The sequence below is a fragment of the Crocodylus siamensis genome, chromosome 4 (assembly GCF_052110815.1).
Source record: "Crocodylus siamensis isolate JL-2025a chromosome 4, ASM5211081v1, whole genome shotgun sequence".
In the NCBI taxonomy this organism is placed as follows: Eukaryota; Metazoa; Chordata; order Crocodylia; family Crocodylidae; genus Crocodylus; species Crocodylus siamensis.
Genome location: NC_143398.1, coordinates 115,179,635 through 115,207,589, shown reverse-complemented (window position 1 = coordinate 115,207,589; position 27,955 = coordinate 115,179,635). Strand labels below are relative to the sequence as shown.

At 42.6% G+C, this 27,955-nt stretch overlaps 1 protein-coding gene across 15 annotated transcripts in view; it reads left to right on the top strand.

Moving 5' to 3' along the window:
• The window catches only part of MICAL3 (microtubule associated monooxygenase, calponin and LIM domain containing 3), a 231,236-nt gene extending 205,450 nt beyond the window's left edge, over positions 1 to 25,786 (top strand). For 13 of the 15 annotated variants that reach the window (XM_090043473.1, XM_090043486.1, XM_090043484.1 and 10 more), the window contains 4 exons: positions 12,695 to 12,760; positions 15,111 to 15,210; positions 18,589 to 18,662; positions 18,748 to 25,786. In XM_090043473.1, the coding sequence (XP_089899599.1) occupies positions 12,695 to 12,760; positions 15,111 to 15,210; positions 18,589 to 18,662; positions 18,748 to 18,932 (425 nt within the window). In that variant the 3' untranslated portion in view covers positions 18,933 to 25,786. The remainder of the gene's footprint in view (positions 1 to 12,694; positions 12,761 to 15,110; positions 15,211 to 18,588; positions 18,663 to 18,747) is intronic. The other 2 variants (XM_090043483.1, XM_090043477.1) reach the window with 1 other exon arrangement.
• The last annotated feature ends 2,169 nt before the right edge of the window (positions 25,787 to 27,955 follow it).

The following is a 27,955-nucleotide window of genomic DNA, read 5'->3' as shown; positions in this document are numbered from 1 at the left end:
GCTGAGTAAACTTAACAGATCCTTACTCCTGTCTAATGCTATCTCCACAGTATCTCCTATCCTTCTCTTCCTCCTAATGCCTCTGTCTCTAGATAGAGACAACAGTCCCATCAAGATCACTAATGATGGCTAAAAACATTAAAAGCAATGCGGTTATTAATCATTTAAAGGGACACTGTCATTTAAAAAACTAATTTTTGTGCTACAAAATCTCAAATTATTAAAATAAAAACCCAATTTACTTTTCACAGTTTCTGCTTGTTTGGTTTTTGTATTTCTCTCAGCTTGGTCAGTCAAGCTAAACCAGGGGTTGGCAATGTTTTTGGTTAGAGTGCCAGAAACAGCCACGACTTCAACTTGGAAGAAGTTGACGTGCCAGAATTGGATGGCAGGGAATGTGCAAGGGGCCCGATTCTTGTGCCAGTGCAGCCCCACCTGCACCTCCTTCCCCGTTGTCTGACCCAAAGCATGTGCACACCTGCCATCAGCATTGAGCCAGGCCAGGGCTCCGCAGACTTTGGTACAGCTGCTTGCATCCTCTCAGCTGCTTGCCACAACAAACCTGGGCTTTGGGCAGACTTCTGCTGCTGGCCATGCGGCAGGAAAGCAGGCTGCTGGCCAGCAGGCAGCAGGGAAGCTGCAAGTAGCTGAACGGAGCTCTGGCCCAGCTTGTTGCTGGCAGTGGGAGAACACATACCTTGGGGCAGACGGCAGGGAAGGAAGCTGTGCTGTCACAACAAGGATCAGGCCCCTTGCAGGTTCCCCACTGTCCATACCAAGGCACACATGTCAAGCAAAATGTCTTCACATGCCACACTGGTGCACATGCTAGGGGTTGCCAACCCCTGAACTATACTGTTTCTTTTTATTTTCTATTTATAGTCAGTTTTACTTTGTATGCTACAAGTCTGCTTTGTCTGAGTTTTTAATACTTCATGGGAATGTTCTTGGTTAATAAATCATGACATTCATATTACATCTTGAAAATATTTTTCCTTGACAATTAAAAGTAGGCCAAAATGCAGTCCCAGGCAGTATCCCTTTAAATGCAATGAATCAGTACAACCTGCTGGGTTATATGGATTTATAGTTTAGTTTTTGTTACCTTTGTAATTTGTTTTACGCTTGTTTTGGGGGCTGCCAGAACACTTAATGCCAGAAAGAGATGTGTAGTTTTGAAGCTTATGGAAGAAACTCATCTTCTGTATTGTTCCAGTTTAACAGTGAATTTAAGCCTCAGTCCAGGTGAGGGTGGGCCACTGTATCTCTATGAAGGGACACTGAAGTCACATGAGCACCACATAGGTGTAGCAGTCTGCCATTCTGATTGTCAGTTCTTAGAATGGGGCTTTCTTGTCCTACAGAAAATTATTAATAGCTAGGGCTCCTACCTGGATTAATGATAACTTTGTAGGAAATCTGCCTTTGACACCTGAACCCAGCTCAGAGGAACAGGTGAGACCACTGAAACCATCCCCAGGTAGAAAATGAAAATTGCTAACAAAAAAACCTAATAAATTGAATTTTAAATGTTAAACCTCTTACTATAATTAAGACACTTTACTAATTTAACTTTAGCAACACTGGCTGCATCTACATGACACTAACTGCACATTAGCCTGTGACTATTGCCCAGAGCCATTCCTCGACATGACTGGGCAGTAACTCCGGTAATGACTGTGCAGTCAGCGTCTCGTGTAGACGTGGTCACTGAGTTACTTTTCAGTAAGGCATAATGAATCACGTAGCAACTTTCATTGCTAACCCTGGGATCCTGGTTGAATTCCAGTTTGTTTCATTCCATTCTGTTACCCTAGATGTTCACTGTCACTTTATTTAGATACCGCATTCTTCACGTCCTGTTCTAAAATGTCATGCATTGTTGCTGTTAAACAGATGCTGCATTTCAGTGGTAGGTAGCTGTTCTCTCTCTCTCTCTCTCTCACACACACACACACACTGTATTAAGCAGAAAGCTGTACTGTGTTTTAAAGATGTTGACGTGAGGCACAAGGAGTTAGAAAATATCGAAGTTATAGCAGCTTGTGCAACCTTAATTCAGCCTCTTGTGTATACATAGTTTCAAATTTTAACTGCCAGATCATGGGACCCCAGCCTCATTCCATGCAAAACATGAACAACATTCACTTTACGATTAGCTATTCAGTCATTTGTTTTCTTCTTATCATTCCATATGTGGACCCACATAGTGAAAATTACTGAAGCTTTTCTTTGAAGAATTGCCAAGTTTTTATTTTCCTATGGTATCTGTATGAATTTACGACTCTGTGAAGTGAAGGAGTGGTAATAATCCATTTTGCAGAGGGGAAATAAAGCACAGCACAACTAAGGTTTTCAAAGGATCTTTCAATTTTCGGTGCACAATTTGAGATTTCTAGCAACTGATGGTTTCAGAGAATGTTGGGTGATATGGCACTCCCCTTGTTCAAAGGACAGCTCTGATTGACTTCAGTTATCTGAAAGTGTTCAGCCCTTGTGCAGATCAGACCTCAGGCATGCAAAAACTGAGCATCATACAGTTAGTGACTACCTGTGAAAAGTTTTAGTTATTTTTCTTAGCACCACACAGGAACTCTGCGTAAGAGGTAGGTATCACATTCAGTTCTCCAAGTCAGCCTTCATCTCTTATTGCTGTGAAAACAAACTGTTCCAGGAACTACTAACATACTTTCTTTTTCTGCAGTTCCCTGGCTCATTCACTATACAACTTCCAACTTCTGCAGCTGTGAAGTAGACCTTAGTCATTCCAGAGCAGCTCCATCCTGTGCATTGAATTAATCAGAGGTTTTGTAAGCCCTGATACAGTCTGCATTTATGTCTTTGTCATAATGCATATACACAAATCAGCCAGATTAAAGTTGCACAGACAACCTTAATTTTGGCATGTCCCAATTTTTTCAGTTTTTTACTTTACAGCTTTAATGTTCATTTAACATCGTTTTTGTTTGTCATTTATTTGGGGGGGGGGTTAAAGAAAATTGAAAAAAACCCAGAAAGTCTTCACACCACATCATCTTGATTCCTACACAGGCGATTAACAGAGCTACAGGTCCACTATACAGACTTCTACCACTTGAGCTAATGGAATAATTTCAAGCAATCCCAGGTTGTCATCTTGGATGTAGATCAGTGCTAGAGATTGATGGGATATTTGGTCAGTGTTTTTTAGAGGTATTTGCAGACAGCCCAGCAGTAGTGAGACTGGAAACTTGACATGGGAGGGAAGTGTCTTTAGTAGCCACAGGCTCTTGGGTCCATTCACTCCAAAATTGGTTTTTCACCAGTCCCACAGGACACCCCTGCCCATTACAGGACAGAGGCCTGGGTCAGGGAGGCCCAGTCCTTACCCTCCATCAATGCTGACCGCATGAAGGAACATCTTGAAAGGCTGGACACCTTGAAGTCAGCTGGCCCTGACAGTTTACACCCCAGGGCACTCAAGGAGCTGGCTAGCATCAGAGCTCAACCCCTGGCATGGATTTTCAAAAACTCCTGGTGCGCTGGTGAAGTGCCCGAAGATTGGAAGAATGTCTATCTTCAAGAAAGGGAGGAAAGTGGATCCAGCAAACTATAGGCCCATCAGCCTGACCTCTATCCCGGGGAAGGTCTTAGAAAAGATTATCAAAGAGGCCATTCTTAACAGATTGGCTGATGGCAACATCCTGAAGGATAGCCAGCACAGGTTTGTTGTGGGTAGGTCTTGCTTGACCAATCTCATTTCTTTCTATGACCAGGTGACCCATCACCTGGACAGAGGAGAAGAGACTGATGTCATATATCATGACTTCAAAAAAAGCCTTCGATCTGGTCTTCCATGATCACCTCTTGGCAAAACTGGCTAACTGCAGCCTCGGCCTCACCAAAATCCACTGGCTGGGGAATTGGCTCTGTGGTAGTATCCAGAGGGTGATGGTTGACAGAAGTCAATTTTCATGTTGCCCTGTGACCAGTGAGGTCCCCCAGGGCTCTGTCCTTGGGCCTATACTATTTAACATCTTCATTAATAATGTGGACATTGGTGTCAAAAACAGACTGGTCAGGTTTGCTGATGACACCAAACTCTGGCGTAAAGCATCCACACCTGAAGACAGGAGGGTGATCCAGGCTGACCTTGACAGGCTCAAGAAATGGGTGAACAAGAACCTGATGGTGTTTAATACTGAAAAATGTAAAGTTCTTCACCTTAGGAAGAAAAACCTGCAGCACCCTTACAGGCTTGGCAGTGCTACGCTGGCTAGCACTATGGATGAAAGGGACTTGGGGGTCATGATTGACCACAAGATGAACATAAGCCTACAGTGTGATACTGCTGCTAGTAAAGCAAGCAAGATGCTTTCTTGTATCCACAGATGCTTCTCAGGTAAATCCCAGGATGTCATCCTCCCATTTTACTCGGTCTTGGTGAGGCCGCAGCTGGAGCACTGCATCCAATTTTGGGCTCCAGTATTCAAAAAGGATGTGGTAAGGCTTGAGAGGGTGCAGAGGAGAGCCACACACATGATCAGGTCAGGAAAGCAGACCTTATGAAGAGAGGCTGAGGGCCGTGGGGTTCTTTAGCCTGGAAGAGCGCAGGCTCAGAGGTGATCTGGTGTCCACATATATGTTCATCAGGGGTGCTTACCAGGATCTGGGGGAACGTCTGTTCACTAGAGCGCCCCAAGTCATGACAAGGTGAAACAAGTCACAAACTCCTCCATGACTGTTTCAGGCTGGACATAAGGAAGAACTTCTTTACTGTCTGAGCTCCCAAGATTTGAAATAGATTGCCACTGGAGGTGGTTCAAGCACTGGCTCCGAATGCCTTCAAAAGACATATGGATGTTTATCTTCCTGGGATCCTGGGATCCCTGCTGACTTCCTGGCCCTGGGGCAGGGGGCTGGACTCGATCTTCTGAGGTCCCTTCCAGAAGCCTGTGTCTATGAAAATGTGATCCCTTTCTCCCCACCTCCTCTGATCTCTCATTGTCTCATTCCTCTCTCTTTCCTACCAATGTCTCTTTAACCTATTTGCATTTTCATCAACTACCCAGTCCCAGTTTCCCTTCCTCAGGCTTCTCATCTCAGTCCCAGTCTCATTGCTTAACAAATTCTAGTCTCATTCCTTCAAACTCCCGGTCCCACTTTACTTGTTCAGTTATTTCCCAGTGTCCCTTCTAGGTCCCTCATCCAATCCATCTTTCATTCCTACCCTGGTCCCAGTCTCAGTCTCCTTTCCTAGCCTTTTCATTCTTTTCCGGGTGTGTGCCTCCCTCCTTTAATCTGCTTTAAAAAAATTCAATTTTACTGGTCAAACCTGCTGAAACAGGGACTTCTTTATATAATGTTACTCTTACTGAGTGTTATTGTCAGATAAATAAGTTTCCTCTTATTTTCATTCCTTTTGGTTCTCAGGTCATTTGGCAGCAAGTTCCCTTCACTACAGGGTTGAAGTAAAGAAAGGAGCTTGATAAGTAGTAGATAGAACTTCAAAATAATGTTGGTTAGCCACCTCAGGTAAAGAATCCTGTCATCTTTTATCCTTCTGCCTGTGGCCACATCCCTGATTAGGAAGGGGTATCCCCTTTTTAACTCACAAATGCAAACACAATGTGCCAGTTTAGAAAAGCAGGAGCAGTTGAAGAATTTGCAGAACAAATCTGTTTTGGTTTTTGACGGTTGCCAGGAGTTCTGATAAGGGGTTACAAAACCTCATCTGGATGGGTACATTGTCGCTTTTTTTGCTTTAACAGATTCTTTTCCTGGATTTTCCTTTTAATCCTTTTCATCTCCTCTGTTCTAAGTATAACCATTGATGTATTTTATATAGTGCTCCATTTCATAGTATTCCAGCTGCCCTTTCTCTTTTTTAATGCAATTTTTACCAGTAAGTTTTAGTCCAGCCCTCTGGATGCTGCATTTGTGAGGGAGTTTTGCCCAGAACTGCTTTTCACATATTGCCAAACCACCTTGGTTAGCCAGCAGGATGCAAACCTAATTCCTTGGTCACAAAGCAGTACTTCACAAAGGATCTGGTCCCATTTGGCTTGAAGTGTATCTGTTTGAAGTTGGTGTGAGTTGCAGAGGCTCACCACTGCTTGTGGAAATCAGCTCAACTCCTATTGCATGAGGCTTGTGCAGAATGGGGGTGCTGCATTTGGTGGTCAGGTTAATTTAGGAATTGAGGTGCTGCCACACACAGGTTTTTCATTGTGCTGTCTTTGTTCCTGTTTAATCATGCTTTCTGCTTCTCCTGGGTTTATGAAACAGCATCTTACAGCAGAGACAGGAGGAAACCAGTGTGGGGCATTGTCCTTCCAACAGTGCATGACTTGGAGGAATAGATTCAGAGTGTAAAAGAGAAACAGAAGGGAAAGTTGACATAAGCCAGGAGCTATTTTTGTGTATAATGTTGTCACAAAGTAGTTTGTTATAGGAAAATGACTTGTAATATGGCTTGCAGGTGCTTGCATATGTAAAGGTATTAATATACATAAAACATGTAAATATATAAATGTATATAAAATGGGTAACTCTAAAATTGTTCTTTCTGTAACATTTACAAGCAGAGGTGTCCTCAGTTCAACTCCCACGTAAACTCTTAAGTTATAGTATGGATTTCAGGAGAGAGTCCAGAGGAGAGCCACGCACATGGTCAGAGGTCAGGAAAACAGATCTTACAGTGATAGGCTGAGAGACATGGGACTCTTTAGCCTGGAAAAGCGTAGGCTCAGGGGTGATCTGATGGCCACCTATAAGTTTATCAGGGGTGACCACCAGGATCTGGGGGAACGTTTGTTCACCAGAGCGCCCCAAGGGATGACTAGGTCGAACAGTCACAAACTCCTGCAAGACTGTTTCAGGCTGGATAAAGGGAAGAATTTCTTTACTGTCTGAGCCCCCAAGGTCTGGAACAGTCTGCCAGTGGAGGTGGTTCAAGCACCTACATTGAACACCTTCAAGAGTAAATTGGATGCTTATCTTGCTGGGATCCTATGACCCCAGCTGACTTCCTGCCCTTTGGGCAGGGGGCTGGATTCGATGATCTCCCGAGGTCTCTTCCACCCCTGATGTCTATGAAATCTATGAAACAAAGACAGTATTTTAGCAGTTAGTGAATAATTTTTCCACCACAGAGATTTGTACCTACCTAGCTGATAGTTGGCTGAAGCAATCAACTCATATATGGAACTATCAGTTTGCAGACTAATTTAAAGACCTGTTTTTTCCAGCTCAGGTTCATAGTGACAAAATGGTATTACCATCCGTGGGCTTTTGGTGATGTGAAAAAATTCATACATCTTGTTCCATTTTTTAGAGTGCAGACTGCTACAATAAGTACCCTTATGGTGGCCCCACTGGACAGGCCAAAGACTATAGAAATGGAGCTTCCCTCTTATCTTTAGATACCTCCAGATTGTATCTCGTTTGCAGAAGAGTAGAGGAGGCTTACATTTCCACTGCCTACTCTATTTCCATGCTGTGGGGAGGGAGAAAAGATCGTTTTCTAAACCTGACTATTATGGGACTTTTCACCAGCATTACACTGTATGAAATTTGCTTAAAGTGTTTAAAGATGGGTGGATTTTTTTTACATTTATCAGCCAAGTGTCTTGGTCCCATTGGCCTTGCACTGCTTAGGGAAATGGTCTTAGTACCTTTCTAGCAAGGAGGTTGTGATTTTTTTCTTACCTAGATAGGGCCTAGCTGTGTCAGCCACACATGTGGAAGCTGGGCTATGCATGATGGGGGAAGATGATGACCTTGAGAGAAACAACAAGGCAAATGGGTGGAGGGTGGTAGGAGATGTAACAAGTGCAGGTCAGGACAAATCATAAAATCTTCAGTACCATTTGGTAAGCCAGAACATAATGTGGTTTGCTTTGCTTTCTAGAGAGCTTATAGTCTGCCCAGCACTGTGTTTAAGCATAGGCCATGGGAATCTGAGCTTTTAAGTAAATAATTCTAGCTTTCAAACATTATACTTCTCAGAATTTAAATGTGGATAAGTGAACTACCTAAAAGAATTACTTTGATAAAGGGATAAGTTTTTTTCTTGATTTATCAAATTAACTTGTTCCTGATAGTCTTCTTAAATAACTGTTAAGAGGCCTTTTCTTAAAGGGATCCACCTGAAGAATACATTTGGTGTTTGTGATGATCAATGGAATTGATTCTCCCGGAATAATGCAAATATTTTCCTTTTTAAAAAATCAAATTATCTTGATTTAAACATCTAGTTGTGAATCTGTTTGCCAGCATTGCAGCGCTCACCAGAATCAGTGAATATGAGGAGAATGTTGTGCCTGAATAGAGGAGGGATAGCAGAGTTGTGCAAGCTGCTGTATGGTTTTGTTCAGTATAATAATGCCTCACAGTACTGTTCGGTGTAATATCATATTGTGCAGTACAACACCATGGTGGGTATCTCATAAACAGTGCAATAATAATTCTTTGCAGTAGTGCTATGTAGTTTGCTGCAGTACAGGCCAGGGAATACACTTCTGTACTCTCTAGCATCGACATGTTTATTTTAATAAAAAGTCTGGAGCCAATTTCAATCATTCATTATATCTGAGCCTGGGGAATCTTTTTCAGGAGGATGAAATATTAGGCATTCCAAAAAGTGAAGAGGCTGCCAAGGAGAGAGGGTTCATTCCTACCCTGATGCAGTTGGATAGGGCTGCAGGTACCTTTAGGAGGGAATCTGAGTCAGCAGGGGAGCAGCAGAGTCAGTAAAGGCTATGGTTTGTGGGTGTGGAAAGAAGGGTGACATACGAAGAAACACCAAGGCTGGGACAGTGGTTCTGGTGTGAAATGGGAGTTGAGAAAAGGAGTCAAGCTAAATTTTAGGTGGTGAAGAAGGAACAGTGCAAGTAGTAATGGAGCCAAATGCAGGTGGGACTGCTTTTTTGGGGTGGTGGGGAGTTCCTGGGAAAATGTTGAAGCTAGGACCAAACCTATCAGGAAGAAAGAAGATCCTTTAAAAGAGAAGTGAGACATGGAATATGGAGAGTCCTTGAGAGTCATACAGACACCAAGGGGGAGATGAGAGTTTTGTAAAGGTGTGTACACAATCCTTTTTTGACAGCATTGTGTGTACCACATCAGGGTGATAGATCAGTGTGTATTAAACACTTCTGTGCCAGTGCTCAGTTAGCAGATGGGCATCAACATTTTTGCAGCACTGTCTTACTGAAGAGGCTCTTAACATTATATTCATATTCCCCATTAGTATTGTTTGGATGCACTGTTCCTGAACCTCTGGTTTTTATAAAAATTGTGACTAGCTCATGTCATTTACTGGGACATGAAGACTGGCACACTTTTGGCATTTTGAAATATTAAAAGGTAAGTTTTCAACCCTGGAAGGAATGCAGTTTATATTGCCCTTTGCAATTTGTGGCATTCAGCACATAATACAACATGTGTTGCATTTTTTTTTAAAAGGCCTGGTGTGAGAGTTTTGATTGTGCAAAAATCAGGAGATTCAAGTTTTCCAGAAACGCTGTAACTTTGCCACTTCGATACATTATCAGATATGTGTACGTATTGGAATATGTTTATACCTGGGATAAGAAAAAGGCTGCAGTTTGAACATACTGTAGGTGCAAAACAGTAGTTGCATTTTATTCTTGCTAGATTTATATGTTCCATGGTGTTTTTCAGGAGACTAATGTTTATACCCACTCCTGATATCTCACTGTTTGGTGCTCCAGTGGTGAAAACATTTACTAGCCTACAGTTGTGCACACATAGTTAAGCCTATTCAGATGACATATCAGGCCAGGTCTGATTGATTTTTGTGTAAGACAGTCAAAGTAAATACAAATTTAGGCTGTCTGTAGTTGCCACTTCAGGAACTCCTTGTCATCTTAGAACAAAGATTCCCAAACTGTGGTATGTGTACCCCTGGGGATATGCAAGACATCTCTGGCGGGGTATGTGGGATAAATTGTGTAAATGGTGGATTTAATTTTCAGTATAATAATTATCATTTAAGGGATTAAAATATGAAATGTATGATAGTAGAGTAGGAGTATACAGGCAACTGGTAAATCTGGAAGGGAATGCACAATAAGAAAAAGTTTGGGAACTTCTGCCTTGGAACAATTCTGCACTCACCTGTAAGTGACATAGTATCTTCCTAGCATCTGTAACTAGAAACATTCTCACAGCATAATTTGCTGCACGTTTTGACTCATTTGACACTGTGCTCAATGCTTTGTTAGACCCATAAAAAATTGTTTTGCTCAGCAAACTCTCAATGTAAAAGAGAAAATTCAAGCACGAAAATACCCTTATGGTAATTTAGAATATTTCCATATAGAGACAGATATTGCTTAGCACTCTGACTCCTTACAGAAATGGCCTTCTGGCAGGGATTTGAGTGAGGAGGTAGAATTCAGATGGTGTGTATGTTACAGTTACTTCTAGAGTACTTCTTTCTAAATCAAACAAGGCAGATCATTATTTTTATATTCAGGCCTACAGAACCACTAATAATGAAATAAACAGAGCTGCATTTTTTATGAGACTGCCCTCCCGCATGTGTGTGTACGTGTATACATGCTCTCTCTCTCTCTCTCTCTCTCTCTCTCTCTCTCTCTCTCTCTCTCTCTCTCCAAAGCTTAAACATTTTGTTACATTGATTGCTTGAGGATTTCTCAAAAAAAAAGACTTGTTGACTGAAAAACAAGTGTCAAGATTTTTCCACCCAGGGAACTGAAAGTAAGACGGGGTCTGGCTGTAAAGTACAATGACTATTCTGCACCAACTCCTGGGGTAGGGAGAGGGAGTCCTCTTCATTTGCACTAGAGGTGTCTTTATGTGGTTTAGGTGAATCCACTTTAATCGTAACTCTAAAAAGGCACTTGTAGATGAGCCCTAGGAGATTTCAGTGCAAATGTAATTTTTAAGCAAGGTCTAAATGACTGAAAATAAGTGTTTGAGAATATGAATGTCATTAAAGGCTGATCTGATGCTTTAGCTGTAATTATCATGCAACCAGTTGTGGAACCCCTCCTTAATGTCACCCCTCCTACTCCCAGTGCAAAAGTTTTTTCCTGTGTTTGAGAACCACACTGCTCAGCCACAGGATTGCAAGCTGATGTACTGCCTCTGTGCTGCTGTAGTTCTGTGATGGTCCCTTCTGAAACTTCTCCCAGTTCGGTGGTATTCTGGGGCTGTACTCTCAATCATACAACCAGAGTTCTGTGAATGTCTGTGCATTATGCATTCTTCTCATCAGATAATCATGCCTTCCACTGACACAGGCATTCCTTCCTTTTTTTAACTACAGCTGTACATTCTGAGTAGCTAGTGGCATACACCACCAGCTCTGGCATCCAGGGACTTCACCTTCTTGTTGCAGGTGGTCACCTGTGTTACTTTCAGAAATGTCAGTGATTACTGGTGGACATGTCCTAGTCCCTATAATATTGAGTGCTGCTGAAAAGCGGATTCTCAGTGTTCAAGTAGTTGAGCTCTTCTGTACAAGACACATGTTTCTTTCATCAGATACCAATAGAAAAGAGGAAAAAGACTTACTGTGTTATCTATGCTACCATTACCAATGCAGGATTCAGTGTAACAGGCCTCAGAGACCTGTGCCGTTGCCTCACTTTGTGAGGTGGGAATTGGAATGTTGACTTTTCAAGTGTTGGCTCCTTTTACACCCTGGTTCAAGTCCTTGAAAAACAGTGAACACAGAAGATGGACTAGTCTGCCACTTTCTTGCTCCTTTTCTGTGACTGAGACTTAAGGCTAAAGTGTTAGCATGTTATGGAAGTTGTTACATTAATACATTAACGTATTTTCAGGTATTCAAGCAGGGTGGAATAGAATTGCATGTTGGTGGCTGATAGGGGAAAAATAATCTGGCTTTTTATTGTTACAAACTGCTAAAATGAGTTTTGGGTGACCTTTTCCCTCCCACACATACTGAAATGTGTCATTTTTTGCCTATTTAGGTATTGTTTCTGATTCTAAATGCTGATAGACTAACAAATACATGTGCTTACCAATGTTTGAGACAGAGTATCCTAGCCAACAGCTTCTCACATGCCACATCCCACATATATTAACCAAATTTTCCCTTCACAGCCCTATATCTCAGGGACCTCTGTTCCATTAAAAAAGGAACATTTTCACTACCAGTAGAAGCTGTTGTGATAAACTTACCATGATAAATCTTTAAGGTAGGGTTGCTGTTTAGTGTTGGTACCATACAGATACAAGTGGGACTTTTTGTAACTTCACTTAAGAAACCAATGTTGCTGAAGGTAATTAATCACCCATCCTCACTTTGGTTTCCTGGAATCTCATCTATATGGTATGGTATTAGAGTTAAGACAATGCAACTGAACGTACGCAATGAGCAGGGAAAAACTCAAAAGTAATCTGTCTCCAGGAAGATATGTAGCTCAGTAAGTTTTCCCCAGTGCCTCAGTCTGCTTTTGTCCGTTATCTGTGCCAATGAGGGATTTTATTCATCTGTAGATTGTTTCCCTTGTTTCTGCTTCTCCATTTCTCGTATTTTCGTTTCTTTTCTTCTTGTTGTTTCCTTTCTTTCTCACTCTTTTATGCTTTTTGTCCTCTGCTTGTCTTTTATTTCACCCCTTCCCCCCTTCCTCTCCACTTCCAATTTCCTCTTCCTCTCCCCCATTTTCCTCTTCCTCGTTTGCTCCTTTTGAAGTTGAGCCCAATGCCGGGACACCACGTCGTAGACCTCTCTCCTTCTGCCCTTGCTGTGCCCACGAAGGTAATGTAACCTCATGCAAACCCCATGCCCCTCAGCCTCAGCTGAATTGTCATAGCAGCACTAGTCAGCTAGTGACTGAAGAAACCAACCCAACTCCCAAACTCCTTTCTTTCTTTCCTTCAATTAATCTTCTCAGTAGAAATCTTGTAACAAGTTTGTATGAACACATGGCAATTTCTTAAAGGTACAGTATCCCTTTTTCTGTTTTAAGTTGTGGGGAGAGACGTCTCAAAGTCCAAGGGACACTGATTTACAATCGCGGCTGCAGCAGCGTCACACTGCAAAGCTCCTGTTTTCATTGGTGATTTTTCTCTATTCTTCATGAAGGGTGTCTGGGAGATGGGGGTGAGAGAAGAGAATCTCCTTCATTAACAGGCTTATTCATTTGTATGTATGGATTAAAGGAATACTGTGTCCTTACAAAGACTGGTTTGCAAAATATCCCTGAGTTTTAATAGCCAACCAACCTAAACCAGACCAGTCTTCCATAATCCGTGTCTTGCGAGTGCGTTCTTGAATTTGTCCCAAATGGAATTTGCCATAGAGTTTCCATTGCCAAGGCATGGGGGAAGGGATTGGGATGTGATCATGGTGTAGTTTCTTGCGAACCACTTACTCTGCTTTCCATAGTGCTCCCTCACATCAATTGTCCACCCTCCCTCCCCACCCCTCCCACATTCCTGTGCTCATTGGCTATTTAAAACAAAAATCAATCTATTTCACAGGGCAGTAGCAATGTGTATTTGGCTGTTTCTTAGAGATTTTTATTTTCTTTATATCCTGGCACTGGAAAGGGTGGGGAGATTTCCCAGTGCTTTCATGGCTCCCCTGAACTGGATATCTGCATGTATAAATTCCCCTCTCCCATGGCCAGGTGGGCATATTGTGCAGAGATGCTCAGAAAGGAATGCTTAGAACTGAGCAACAGACTGGTATAAAATCCAGAGAGCCAGAGTCTGTTGTGGGTGGGTGTGGATGAGGGGCAGCATTTCCTAAGGGTTCACGGACTCTGTATTTCAGCTGCAGGTATTACTAAGCTATGCAACAGCCTCACAACTGCTTAGCAGGATGTACAGGACCTTACTGTTTGGCTCCAAGGGAACACTGGAGTTAGGGATGGAGGAGGGCCACAGATTTTGTTCACTGGCCATTGGAGTGAGATGTATGTCCAGTTTTTGCAGGATTTGGTATTAGAATAGAAAACCTGCTGCTTGGTTGTTTCTAGCACATTAAACAGACTGCCTTTAAAACCAAGAGAAGCTGCTTTTAACATGGATGTTCTGTGTCTATAACATCTAATTAGTCAGAGCTGTCAATTAAATCCCTGCATCCTAGTTCTCATCTTTAAAGCCCCAAACCTTCAACAACTTCCATGCAGGCAGGCAGGCAGACCACTACAACCAAAGTGCGGTTGCATGCAGTCATAGGGATCCATCTGTACTTGGTTCATGGCTGAATCAAAGACCCAGAATAGGAATTGCCTTGAAGGAGTGTACTCTTGAGTTTGACATGCACCTAACTCATTACAGAGACTTTAAGGAACCATAGTATGGCAATTCAATCTGCATAGCTCTTGACAAAAGTGGAGTTTTGTCAGTAGGCTATTGGATAAGGGCAGGTTGTTCCTTTTAAGATAAAGTACATTTAAGAAAATGAGAAGTAAGTTGGGTCATCAAGGCCCAGCACTCTTTTCCTCCTACCCCTTTTTACATTAGCAAGAATAGGTAGGCTTCAGTGTGTCTCATTCTAATACTGATGAATAATACTGTAGGGGAAAACTTACTTATAGGATACTGTGGACTGTTGTTAATAGATTGCACACACAGAAGACTTCCCAAAAAGGGCAGAGATATATGGGAAAAACATCTAATGGAGAAGCCAGTGAAAAGAAAGTTTTTCATTAGACGATGACAAAAGGGCACTGATTCAATTTTATGTGGTTGAGGAAAGGAAAAGTACATCAAAAGGCTACAATTGTAGGGATGGAGATCTACCAGTCAGTAAACTGCTTGAGAACTAGAAGCGTTAGCAAAGTTCATCAAATGAAAGTGAAGTAGATATGAGTCATAAAATGATGGACTTGGGATAGTGGGAAGAGAAGAGAGCAGTGGTAAAAGGGATTCAGGAAATATCCAAGGAGGAGAGAATTCTTTAGGAGGTGACTTCCACAGTTCTGTGCCCTCCTCTTTGTGTGCTGTGGGCAAACTAAATGGACCCGGCTTGGGAGTGCTCTGGCAGCATCTTGCTTGGCTTTCTTTGCACAGTTTGCCCCCATTTGTGTTCCTGCCTCTTGGGCTCATAGGGATGTCAGGACATCAGCTGAATGCTTAAGAAGTTTTTGTCTTTGCAGGCATGGGGAAGAAGGACGATCCAAAGCTGATGCAGGAGTGGTTCAAGCTGGTGCAAGAAAAGAATGCCTTGGTTCGCTATGAATCAGAGCTGATGATCTTGTGAGTGAACAAGGGCTTTCTTCACAGTGTGTAGTACAGCTTCAAAGATGACATTATACACAACTAGTGCTGGAGGGCCTGCTTCTGGCACTATCTTCTCTATGTTGCCAGGAGGCCAATAACATGTTGTGAGCAGCTGGGTTCGCTGGGCCCCAGCCCTGCACTGCTCAACTTCCTCCCTGGTTTACTTCATATAGTACTTACTAAGCTTAAAGAAATGACAAAGTGGGTGCCTCTACACAAGATGCTTAATGCACAGAAGACTAATTATACTGCACATTAGCACAGTGGGGAAGTCTGTGCTAATGCCAGTAGCATCACAAAAAAGTGCATCTGAGCTAATACACTGTAGCGCCAATTACAGCACGTTAAGTCAGTATTTGTCATTACAGATACTAACTAAATGCACTGTAATTACAGCTCATTAATGAACGTGTAGACATGCCCAGCAAGTATAACTAGAGAACCTTTAATCATTGTCAGCTGGTGGATCAGACTGGCTAGCAGAGGGTAAGTGCTCAGGGTTTACGTATCTGACAAATTACTTTTTTTTTAACCTGTTAAACATTGAATATCTATTAAAAAATCAGATTCTAATGTCAGCTTAAGAAAATCAGTTACCATATGAGTAAAACCAGTTAACATATGGGTACCTATGCAGGTGTATCCTATTTTACCACTTTAGATGTCCCCTTATTGTCAAACCTTCCTTCACACCTCTGTCTTCCTGGAAAATATCACTTGACTTATCTTCCAGGTGCAATCGACAAAGCCATTGAAGTTCCCTGCTAATAATATTTTGGCAGTCTAGCCAAATGTAATACTATCTTCCAGGAAGGGAAAGGGGAAGAGGGGGGAGCTTAGTTAGAAGCAAACACCTTGTTAAAATCAGGAGAAGGGCAGGGAGGGAGGCCTTATTGAGCCAAGATTTTGCTGATGGTTTAGCAGACAGTGTCCGGGGTTCAGGACACCTAGTCTGCCCAACCTTATGCATTAAGAAGCGTCTCAGATTCTCAGCTAATAAATAACTAGGGTACATTAGGAAAAACCCCTACTAGAAAAAGAACTAATGATGTACAAAAGGTCAAAAGATTTGAGTCAGTCCAAAAGTGTGGAAACTTAATTAAAGATTAGGGCCCTGTAACAGTCCTCCTAAGTATTTCCCATACAAAGCACCCCATGCTCACAAGTTTATCCCTAAATTCTGATCTGTAATTTCAGTGGTGGATAGTCTTTGGAGAGAATGAGTCAACATTCTCCTGGTTTAAGGAAGGTAATGAATGTAACCATCTTGGCTGCCATTCTACCCCTTCTTTTTTAGTTGGACATGTTTCCCAAATAGCCCTCTTAGTCTTCAGGCACGTCCCATGACCTTTCATCTGGGCTCAGATGCTGCAGCTCTTCCTCAGTATTTATGGCCAACGATGTGTTGCATGCAATTCTAACTAGTTTCTGAGCAGGCACAGGTTGACTCTGGGGTTTCAGAAGCTCTGGTAACAAAGTGCTACTCAGGCTGGTGTCTGAGGAGGTAGGGCACCTTGATGTTCATTAGTTGGTAAGTAGTTTTTCTTCAGGGCTCCTGTACCCATGTAGGTAAAGGTACAGTGCATCTAATACAAGATCTGCGCAATTGTGCTTTAGATCCCATCACACCTTATTGCTGGTGCAGGGGGAGCCCAGGATCACAATGACTATGAGCCCCACAGCCAATGACACCTACTGTAAGGCTTGCAGGAGGGGCAGTGTTGTCAGCTGTGGGGTTTCTAGCAGGGACAGTGGAAAGAACACTGCCACTTGTGTGAGCCCCACACCTGAGGAGGCTCACAATGGCGGCAGCGTTCCCCCCACTGCCTCTGCTGTGAGCCTTGAAGCTGATAACACTCTCCCCACTTCAAGCCCCACAGCTAAAGAGGCTCACAGCAGGGGCAGCGCTGGGAACGCTACTGCCGCTGCAAGCCTTGCCAACTGTGGGGCTGGCAACGGGTGGTGTACCCTAGCTCCTCGGTTGTTGGTGCTCCCAGCCCCAAAGGAGTGTGTTTGACCACACGTTCAATTAATAGTGAGATTAGAATAAGCTAACAAAGTTATTACATATTTGTTGTGGAACAGTTTTGCAGTTTATTGTTTGTTTTATCATTCCATCAATTGGTTGAATGTATAGCTGTGTCACAACTTAATGTGTGAGTAACTGGTTAATCACACCTTAAGTGTAACATGTAGGGAGTTGCACATGCGCAGAAGGTAAGGATTATTTTGGTGATAGCTTTTATTGGAGCAGCTGCATAGATGACAGAGGTCAGACAGGCTTTTGGGCAGATATTGTCTGTCTTCAGGTCTGGAAAAGAAGCAGACAACTTGAGTTGAGTAACAAAACACTGGCATGTATACAACTCTAAGTACAAAGACAAACAGTCTGCATCTGATGAAGTGAGCTCTTGCTCATGAAAACTTATGCATCTCTGATTCAGTTAGTCTGTAAGGGGCATCTCTACTCTGCCTTCAATATGCTTAAGGGAATGTGGGGGGTGGGGAGCTGTAAAGTAGGAACAAAGACAGTGGCTTCAAACAAGAGAAGTGCAGTAGACTAGATAACCTAATTAGTTACAGAGCAAGATCATTCAAGAATCATTATTACACTTGAGGTAAAGGGAGGTTAGCAGAGGTAGCCCCTAGATTGCAATGAGCCATAAAGCTATTGTCTGGTTTTAGTCCACTTATTTTTTTTTATCTGTTCTACTGCACTTCTCCTTACTGCTCTTGAGCTTTCTGTTTTCTAGCTCAAACTATATCTGCTTCTTTCCCAGACCTGAAGAACAATTTGTGCCTGGAAGATTCTCTAGCACCACTCCCTACTATCCAGGTGGTCCAGTGAAAGATGTCTCTAAAAACAATCCTTGCTACACGTATATTTCCTGTCCCTCATCACTTGGCCCTACTACTTGCAAAGAAGTAAATTGTGTCTTCTGCAAAAATTGCAGATGTATCTGCTCCTTCCCATTCTCCCTATCTTATACTTTAAGTGTAGGTATTAACACTATGAATAAGACTGAGAGAGAGCAGCTGGGCTGGTTGGTACCCAACTACATGAAAAAGAGACTCTCCCCCAAAGTTCTGTTTTTTTCCATCTGTCCACTACTTGGGACTTTAATCCTCCCAACTCTATTTACCTTCTCAGATTTTGTTCCAGTACCTTTGTGTAATGTCTTTTGGAACATCTCTGGACCTATGCAGCCATTTTTTCCACACTTAAAAAATGGAAAATGTTAATGATTCAGCACCAACAATCTTTGGCCAGATTTGAATGAGGATTGTCTCCCAGCCAACACATCTGAACCTACCTGAATCTTATGTAGTCTTCTGTTTTGTTTCTCTATTCAGTGCTCGGGAGCTGGAATTGGAAGACAGGCAGAGCCGATTACAGCAGGAGCTCCGGGAAAGGATGGCAGTGGAAGGTGAGTATCAAGAGAGGCAACTTTTTATGGAGTGTGTGCATGTTTCCAGTCCTGGTTGCTCTTACACTTTTGGATTTCTCTCCAGATCACTTAAAGACAGATGAGGAGCTATCAGAGGAAAAGAGGATCCTGAATGAGATGCTGGAAGTGGTGGAACAGAGAGACTCTCTAGTAGCCCTTCTTGAGGAGCAGAGGTTACGAGAAAAGGAGGAGGACAAGGACCTAGAAGCGGTCATGCTCTCCAAAGGCTTTAGCTTGAACTGGTCCTGAGCTAACACCCACCTCTGCTGGTTTGTGTTGTCCAGTTGGCCTACACTGAGTCCGCCAGAACTACCTGGCTCAGGAGATCTTGAGGAGGAAACCATAAGATTCCTACAGCACGCAAGGATTCAGTTTCAAGCACCTAGAAGCCTTTTGATAACTGGGATTAACTCCTAAGGCCTCAGTTCCACATGCCTGCACACCAAGTCGAAGACTAAGACTGCACAGCCTCCTTAGGGCCTGGTACAAAGGGGCCATTGTGTTTTTACAATATGAGGGAGAGGAATAAACTTTGGGGACAGAGGAAGAGGTTATTATCTTTTAGAGAAGTAACCCTTCACCAGACTGGATTTGCTGCAGTTATGTTCCCCCCCATTTTCAATACTAGGATTTTTAATAAAAGGGAGGGAGTGGCTACCCTCTTCCTGAAAACCACAGCAGCCTGTAGCAGCACTTGTGGAAGAGTTAACCATCCAAAGGACAGCGCCAGTGTTCCAGAACAGCACCTTCATTGTTTTAGTCTTCCTCCCCACCAAAGAAACCTGAATTTAAACATTATGCATGGACACAAAGAAATGTAGGTAGTCTGTTCAACTGAAATCTTCTGCTCCTTGTAGCTTTTGCAGAGACTTGGGTATTGGAGGACTCTTTCCATCATACTCTTCAGAATGCTGCCATTGTTATGGAGAGAAAAGAACAAAAAAGTGGGGAAGACTCCCATATCTCCCTACATGTTGCTACACACTGGACAGGCAGTCACTGCTGGCCTTGTCTTCATGGCCACAGTTGAAAGGCTAATGGATTTCGGGTTGTTTTTTTTTGTTGTTGTTGCAACTGTTTTGACACTGGAACATATTGACTTTGTGAGATGTGGCAAGTGTGTTGAGGGGATCATCAAACAGAAGTCTCTGACTTTTAAACCCCAAGCAGGAGCCATCGTTGGGTGACTTGTTGATGAGACACTTCAGTGTTTGTTTTGATTATTTTTTTTCCTCCTTATTTTGTTTTTGCACATTGGAAATGAAGCTTAAGACCTGCCTGGGCCCTTAGTCACTTTGACCCTTTTATGTCAATTAACTTATTTTTTTAATACTTGAAAGAAGATTCATTTTTGTACCTTTTAAGAAACGGACAAGTTTTGGGTGTGTGCCTGCTGCATCCTACGACCTCCACTTTAAATGACTGGACTGTTGTTACCTGTGTCTATTTATTAGCGTTCTGATTAATAATGTCAATGTTACATTTCTTGGATCATTGGGGGAGGGAAGGTGTTAACTGCAAAAGAACAAGACACTGCTGCAGATTGGTCCCTGCTTCACATAGAGAGCAGTATTTGTGGACCTGCATTTGTATCTTGTCCTGCCCTCCACTTTGTGGTTGCCTGGACATCCACAGGACTGTGAGAGCCTGGTAGTGTTCCTAGCAGATTTTTCCTCTGCATTTCAGGATTCTTCTCTAAACTCTAACCATCTTATAATTTATTTAAATATTAAAAGTTTGTAACAAGTCAAAACTGTGACATGAACATTTCCCCCATCTTTCCCTCCCACCTAAAGAGTGAGCCCTCTCACTGTCCAATCCACCCATAAGGAAATTGCACAGTTACTGCAGTGTCTGCCAGAGGAGGCTTTTTTTTTGGCCTAATTACTAGGGCTGCTGTGTTTGAGCTAGGAGGGCGCTTGTTGTATTCCTACACACAGTAGCAAGCAGATGTACACTCAGCAATTCAGTCACAATTCCGGGAAAGACCACTTACTAGACTCCCAAAACTTAAATTGATCCCACAGGGCTTACCTTAAATAGTACTGTGCATAGGGTGTGATGTCTGATGCCAGGCATCACTCTAACTTTGAATTACCCAGAAGAGTTTGGTTGGAATTGCACCATTAATGGGCTTTATTTAGCCTTTGTTTTAATGGTAACTGATAAATATATTCAGCTTGCTCTTCACCTGTGTGTGAGTGATAGCGTCACTCCCAAACAAATCTACATAGCACCACTGAGACTGCTAACCCTGTAAAGTGGATATCAGACTGTTGATGAAACTGATACCTGAAGCCCTGGGGTCCTTTTTTATAATTTGTTGCTGCATCATGCTGCAAGTCCTTTACTTGCTTTTTCTTATATTTATAATGATGGAGAGACTAATATGGTTTCTTGCTTCTGGCTATCTACATTCCCCAGAAAAGTTGTGTATGCTCCTATGGAAACGCTAAATAGCCCCACACCTAAGTTTTCTTGATGTCATATGCCACCCTCAAGGACCTTCCCCATGCACCATATTTGCAGCCAAAGAGACAGGGATGGGATGCTCTCTAGAAGTATCAGCAATGCTGTTTAGCAAGCGTTGAAAACATGCTTTCTTCCACATTAACCCAATGCTCCTTCCCCAGCTAGCATGGCCTGAACAAACTGTCTACAGTGCTTCCTTCCCTTTCCTAGAAGTAAAGAAACAAACATTAAACCCGAGTTCTCATGGTGCAATGCAGAGAGCTAACTACTATGTCACTTAAAGGTGTGCATGTTAACAAGACTTGTTTGACACCCATAAAAATACCTTCAAGGTACTGGCACACTAATGGAGCGTCTCCACATAGAACAAGTCTCTCTACAAACCAGTGCAGTGAAGATGTATTAGCTGCAGGTGCAGAAACAGCAGTGGGAGATTACACACTGTGTGCTTGGAGTTCCCCATAAAATACATCGGCTCTTATGGAACAACAATTCTAGACCAGAAATATGCTGCAACTGTAAATGTTTTTCAGTCAGAGGACGTTCCTCCCCAGGTTAAAGGTGCACCATATATTTATGTAGACTATAGCTGATTTTGAACTGAAGATCATTAAATGTGAACTGCAAAGCAAAAACAAAAAGAAAAGGATCCCTCTCCCTCCTTGTGTGTAAACGTGGCCTCTTACCAACATGCTGTAAAGATTTCTGCTTGTTTTTCACAGAGGAAATATTAGATCCACACCTTTCCCTTCTATGCTGGGGGACACTGGCCAGCTCTTTGGAGGACTTGAATAGTGCTACTAGTGTAGTGTTGCTGTAGCTGTGATGATCTAGGGATATGAGAGAAACAAGATTTGTCAGGTGAAAAAGTAACTGTTTTAGGACTTGTTTAGGTGAGAGAGAGAGAGAAGAGACTTATTGGGTAGCAATTATCACACAAGGCAGTAATGAGTGATGGACTTTTGTGTCCTGAACTAGGAGTAAGTGAATCTTCTAAAATTGCAGCCCTAAGGGTTTCATTAGGGTTCTGCAACACAAAGGGTGCAAGTGAAGAGAAGTGAAGAGTAAATATTGCACATAATATGGGAAAACATGTGAAGTTTAATTAAAAACAAACACTCAGGCCTTTTATATCAGAAAAAGTAGGAAAGGCACAATATGTATTTGCTGTTAAGTAAACCTTTCAAAAAACGAATGGCATAACCACTAGTTTATTTTTTAAATACATGTTTTACATTCAATATTTTACAATTTTTTTAATGAAAAGTGACTCTTGTGACATGAAACCATCTGAACCTCTATTTCCAAGCTGTTGATATTTGTGTCACAATTGGAGTAGCATGTTCTAGCTCTTGGACTGGAGCCATCAGCATTGGGTAGTAACACATAGAGCACTGTCGGCATGTAATCAGTGACATGCTTGTCTTGCATGTAAATAAAGCCAGAGGCCCTTAACCTATGACACGTGAGCTGGTATTAGTACTGATTCATGCCGCCATAGATAGTGTTGACTGTGCTGGACTGGTGCAGCACTGTGCAATGGAGTAAAGGTTCAGTTAGAACCCAAGCTCTGTTTCTATTCCTAAGCCCGCAGACAGAGGACATGCAGGAAGCAGAGGCCTTGTTTCCTTGGGGATGAAGAAATAACATCCGGCCAACCTGGGTATGAAATTGTCTGGATGTGGAGGGGGGACCATCTAGCCCATGTTCAATTTAATGTGAAGGGCTAAGCCTTCCTAGGGAGTGAGGGGAGATGATTCTAGCTGCTAATGATCCTTGTCACTTGCCTGGTGTCTCCCACATGTAGGGTTTACCCTTCTTGATGGTATCAGCTATATTCATACTGCTTCTCCACTGAGATCTTACTTGATGGCACAAAGTAGGACTGGCTTAGCTTCATTGGTAGAAAGCACCAAAATGGGTGTGTTTCAGAGCTGGAAAGTTTTTTCTTTCAGTTTCAAAAGATAAAATTCCCATTGCTACTTTGAAGCCTAGCTGTACTTTCCAGAGGCAGTGCTGATCTTTTCAATCTGACTTGAATCCATACTGTTGTCTAGATGGTGGTGTCTTCCTTTTTGGTATTTAATTGCGTTTTCAGTTGGAAGATGATGTCACATTATTTTCATTGATTTACTCTTTGCACTGAGTGTAGATAATGCATATGTTATTGTACTTTTCCAAAAACAGTTCCTACCATAGACAGTCTGGTGTTAGAGAGGTGACTCAGATATGTTCACTCTGCTTGGAGAACACTATCTGCTGTGCTGCCTGACTTTCTGCAGGCTGCTCCAATGATTGCAGGGGAGTTTATTTCTGCTGCCTGAAAATAGGCATTAAAAATACAGATATTGATGGCAGCATGCTTAGTTCCTATGACCAGTCACAAACACTTCTTCCCACCCAGTTCACATTACTGTGCTATAATCCAGTATTCACCCGATTGGAACTTAATCTACAGCAACACAGGAAACCTGTAAGCCTCCACTCCCCTCACTAGGCTAAGTCATTCTGATTTTATATGCATGACAGATGCTTTTGCCCCCTTATTCTCTTGTCCAGGGTAGAATGAAAGTAAGAATTCCCCATCTTTGAGTGCTGATATTTTATATATCCTCCATGTGCTCCAGTCTCTTTGCATCAGAGTGTTTTCCCCAATCACCTGCAAGATTAAATTTTCATGAACCCCACTCAATAACCCCTCCAAGCCTTGCATGCCACTTCCCTTTGTAAATATCTGAAACCTGAGACAGTATAGCAAAGGGTCCCTTGCTTTGGGAAACATGGCAGCTCTGGCACAGCACTGCCAGCATGAACTGGAGTTCATGTGGTAACTTGCTGCCCTGGGAACTGGTGTACAGAGAAATTATATGACCATGCCAGATGGCTTGATGGGATGCCATGAATTCAGTGTTCAAGGGTGAGAAGGGAAGATAAAAACCAGCACCTGATGCAGTCTGTGGACAAACTAGAACCACTGGTTCTTGGATGGAGAGACGTCTGGTCTACTTGGATTGTTTTCTTACCTGCTGCAGTTTTGCAGTTCTTGTTCTTAGGATTTAGGGGAAACAGGGGATAATGGTTTTATGTTCCTTAATGCACATTGTGGACTGAGCTGAAGGACAGCATTTTCCAGCCTATTGTGAAATGGCAGTGAGTGAAGGTGGAAGAAGTTTTACGTTTCCCTGTTCATGGTATAGAATGGGGTTACCCTGAAATAATCGGCAGGGTCAAACAGAAGTCAGACCAGCTTGCATTTATCCAGATCAATTTATGCCAACAGAGATATGATAGTGAAACAAGGTCAGCCTGTGGTGCAAACCTGAATTTGGGCCTTATGCAATTTAGATCTTTCTTATATTAGCACAACTTGGTAAGACCCAAACCCAACCAAGGGCTTATGTTTCCTTTCCCACCTATCCTGAACCTGGGGAGAATAGTGAAAAGGACGTGACTGTCTTGGTTCCAACTTCCATATACAGTTTTGCCTCTTTAACTTAAGAACCCCACTGTCCTCCTGGTGCCAGAAGGTATCTTTTCTTGTTGCAAACTCAAGTAGCAAACACACAGAATTTTAGAGCACACAGCAGCTTTTAAAGCAGTAACATTAATTTGCTCTTCCTCCTCCTCCTCCCTGTCCCCCCAGCATTTAATGTAAATATTTGTGTGTGTGTGTGTGTGTGTGTGTGTGTGTATTGTAAAGACTCTAATGGATCCTTGGGTTACCCTTGTGGTCAAGGAATCAAACTCTTGGGCAATGCCTTAGAATATGGTACTTGCATAAAGCCAAGCACTTTTGTGTGCACTCCAATGGTTTTTAAATATTTTTATATGTCCTAACTGAAATTATCTTGGAGCATTGGAGAAATCTAGATTGCATGATCTAGAACAGCTGTTGGTTCCATTTTTTATCAGTTGATCCTAAAACATTCATCACCACTACTTTGTTTTTTTTAAATTCTTTTCAAATGAATTTTCAGATAAATGTTTATCAGACACTGGTGTGAGGAAAGTGTTACATCATGAAATGTTTAAAAAAAAAAATGTGAAAAGCCACAGTGGCTGTGTCAAGCTGAAACTGTTACCAGCTGCAATAAAGAGAACTCCAAAACATACCATGAACCAGCCTGTATATAATTCACAGAGAAGGAGATTAAATCCTCCTTGATTGATGCAAGACAACACAAGACACCAGAAGTTTCCCAAACATTTGTGCTTTTGGGAATGACATCATAGGTAAGGTAGCTTGGCAGACGAGGATGTCATTAAGGGTGTAGATGTGAAGGGGAGAGGCAGATGCCATGTGTGATGACATTGCAGTAATTTAAATAATAACTATATGTGTATGAAGTGCAATCCACGTGAAGGGATTTTGCTTTGGCACCTTCCTCTTGGGATGAGAGGAAACTGATATTCAGACTGTTCCAGGCTTTTTTCATTGGTGTGTATGGAATGTTAATAGAAAAGTATGTACAGTGTACCCTACATGTATAAAACTTCCAGCCTGTTTTCTTCCATTTGGTTGTGTTTTATTGTTCGTTTTTATGCACACTTGCTTTGTTGGTATTGAGATTTAAGCACCTCAGGTGGCCAACTGAACTAAAAAAATAAAGTTATTAATTATTTTTTTTTTCTTTCTGGTTGTCAGAGTTCCTGTCTGTTTCAGTCACCACTTGCTCCCAAAATGGACTTTAACCAAGACCCAGGGAGTGAGGGAGGCTGATCCTGTTGGTAAGACACAGGCCTAGTAATCAGGAGGTCTAGGCTCTGTTCTTGTTTGTGCTTGAGTTACTTTGGGACTTGGGTGTGAGTCACTTATCCTTGTGTCCAGCTGAAATATATCGGGGCTTTTTGCTGAAAAGGCAAACAAGCCTGCTACTCTGATAAAGCCAAAGTGCTCCATCTTTTCAGTATTGTATGTTGCTTCCTCAGTTCCTCCAGCAGAGAAGCCAGCAAGGACAGAAGATGAAGCAGCCGAGAAGATGCCAATAGAGAGGGATTGGAGAAGCAGCCAGAATAGTAAGAACTGGCACTAAGTCATAATCCTGGGACTGAAAGGAACACACATCCCAGACCCCTGCCAGTTGTGAGTATTATTTTAAAAGGAAATTACCATTGTTTTTCAAGTTGCTACAGAGGGCACGTGCTTAACGGAGCAAGGAGCACAATGGATCCAGCAGATATGATGCTTGCGCCGGTGAAACAACTGTTTGTTTGCTTATTTCTTTGAGGCAATGGTTTTTATGGTGGTGTCTTTTATTCAGACCAACTGTATAGATGGGAGAGATGTTAGACAAGCTTTTGAGCACAAAAGTGCCTTAGGTCTGGGAAAGAAGCAGAAAAAGTCTTAAGTTTAATTACCAGATAAAACAATGGCTTGTGTGCAATTCCATGTGCAAATTAAGTCTAAGAATAAATACAGAAGCTGTCAGCACGTCACCAAACAGATCGTTCTTCTTGCATAGTTCCTGGGCCATAACACGTACAACACCTCTTCCTGGAAGATGCCTGCGGTTGCACTAACATAGTGACAGAGCCCCTGAAACCAGCAGCACTACCTCTAAAGCTGTGGTAACCTGGCAAAAAGCCAGGCTCAGCCCTTATTCTATCAAAGATCCTTTTAATGTGGTGCTTGTGCATGCCTTTGTCCCCATTCTCTTGCCATAGGGGATGCCATTGAGCAAGTGATGTGTTGTCACTGCATCAAATGCCTGTGTTCATCACTGCAATGCATTTCCATCTGCTTACCTGCAATAGCAGTGTGGGCTGTTCCCCATTCTCCTTAACTCAACGTGTCATCAGAATCTGCTCCACAATGAACCACCATCCTGTATGAAACCTAAAAATGCTGAAAATTGCACCAGTGCACTTCTGTTCCCAGTCTCCTTGTCCTGGGCAGCCTCAAGGATGATGCTCAATATACAACTTTGTCTCTGGAAGGACTCAGGCTAAACTCCAGCAGCTCCTTAATCTCCAGACTGGAACAGCCCTTTCTGGACATCACCTGAATCAAATGTACAAGCTTTTGCCCTGATTGGTCTGTAATCTCCCCTTCATGAGCGAGCCCATTTTGGCAGGTTTGCAAGTCACCAGACTTTATGCATTGTTCACCCAGCAGGAAACGTATAAGCTATCTAGGGGAAACCCAACTGGGGAAAACTGAAGTGCTGAATCTTAAAACATTTTATGCAAACAAATCTTTCTCAGAATGAGTAATTAAACCTTACTGTGGCAAACTCTAGTTAATTTACTATCCCTATGACACTGAAAGGATATTCTTGCTTTCTGCTGATGGGATATTTTATTGCTCTTTCTCTCACTGTCCTTTTTCCACAGTCAGCTTGGGATTTCCATCACTTCTGCCCGCTGGGTGGCAGAAGTGAAACAGATCAAGTTCTTGTTATAAGCAGATGACATTTTGAAGGCTGTCAGATGTTTTGACCCTGCCTATCTTGATGGCCCCGGAGGTGATAACAGCAGAGTTATCTCTGGCTTGCAGTGACTTCCACCCACTTGCCCAAATGCGGAGGGATAGAGAAAATGGTCTGGTTAAGGCAGCAGGGTGCCCAGGTGGCTGTTGCACCCAGGGCCAGCAGCTTCTGGTTGCCACTGCTGCCACAATCACAATCACACACCTGCAGCCAAAGTGGTTTTGTTTTGGTTTTTTTCCCCTAACCACCTCCATCAGTGCCCAGGACAGTTGGCCCTGTCACCCTACCCTAACTATGCCACTGAGTTAAGGCGCTGTACTGGGACTCGGGAGAGCGGCATACATTGCACAGCTCTGCCACTGATTTGCTCTG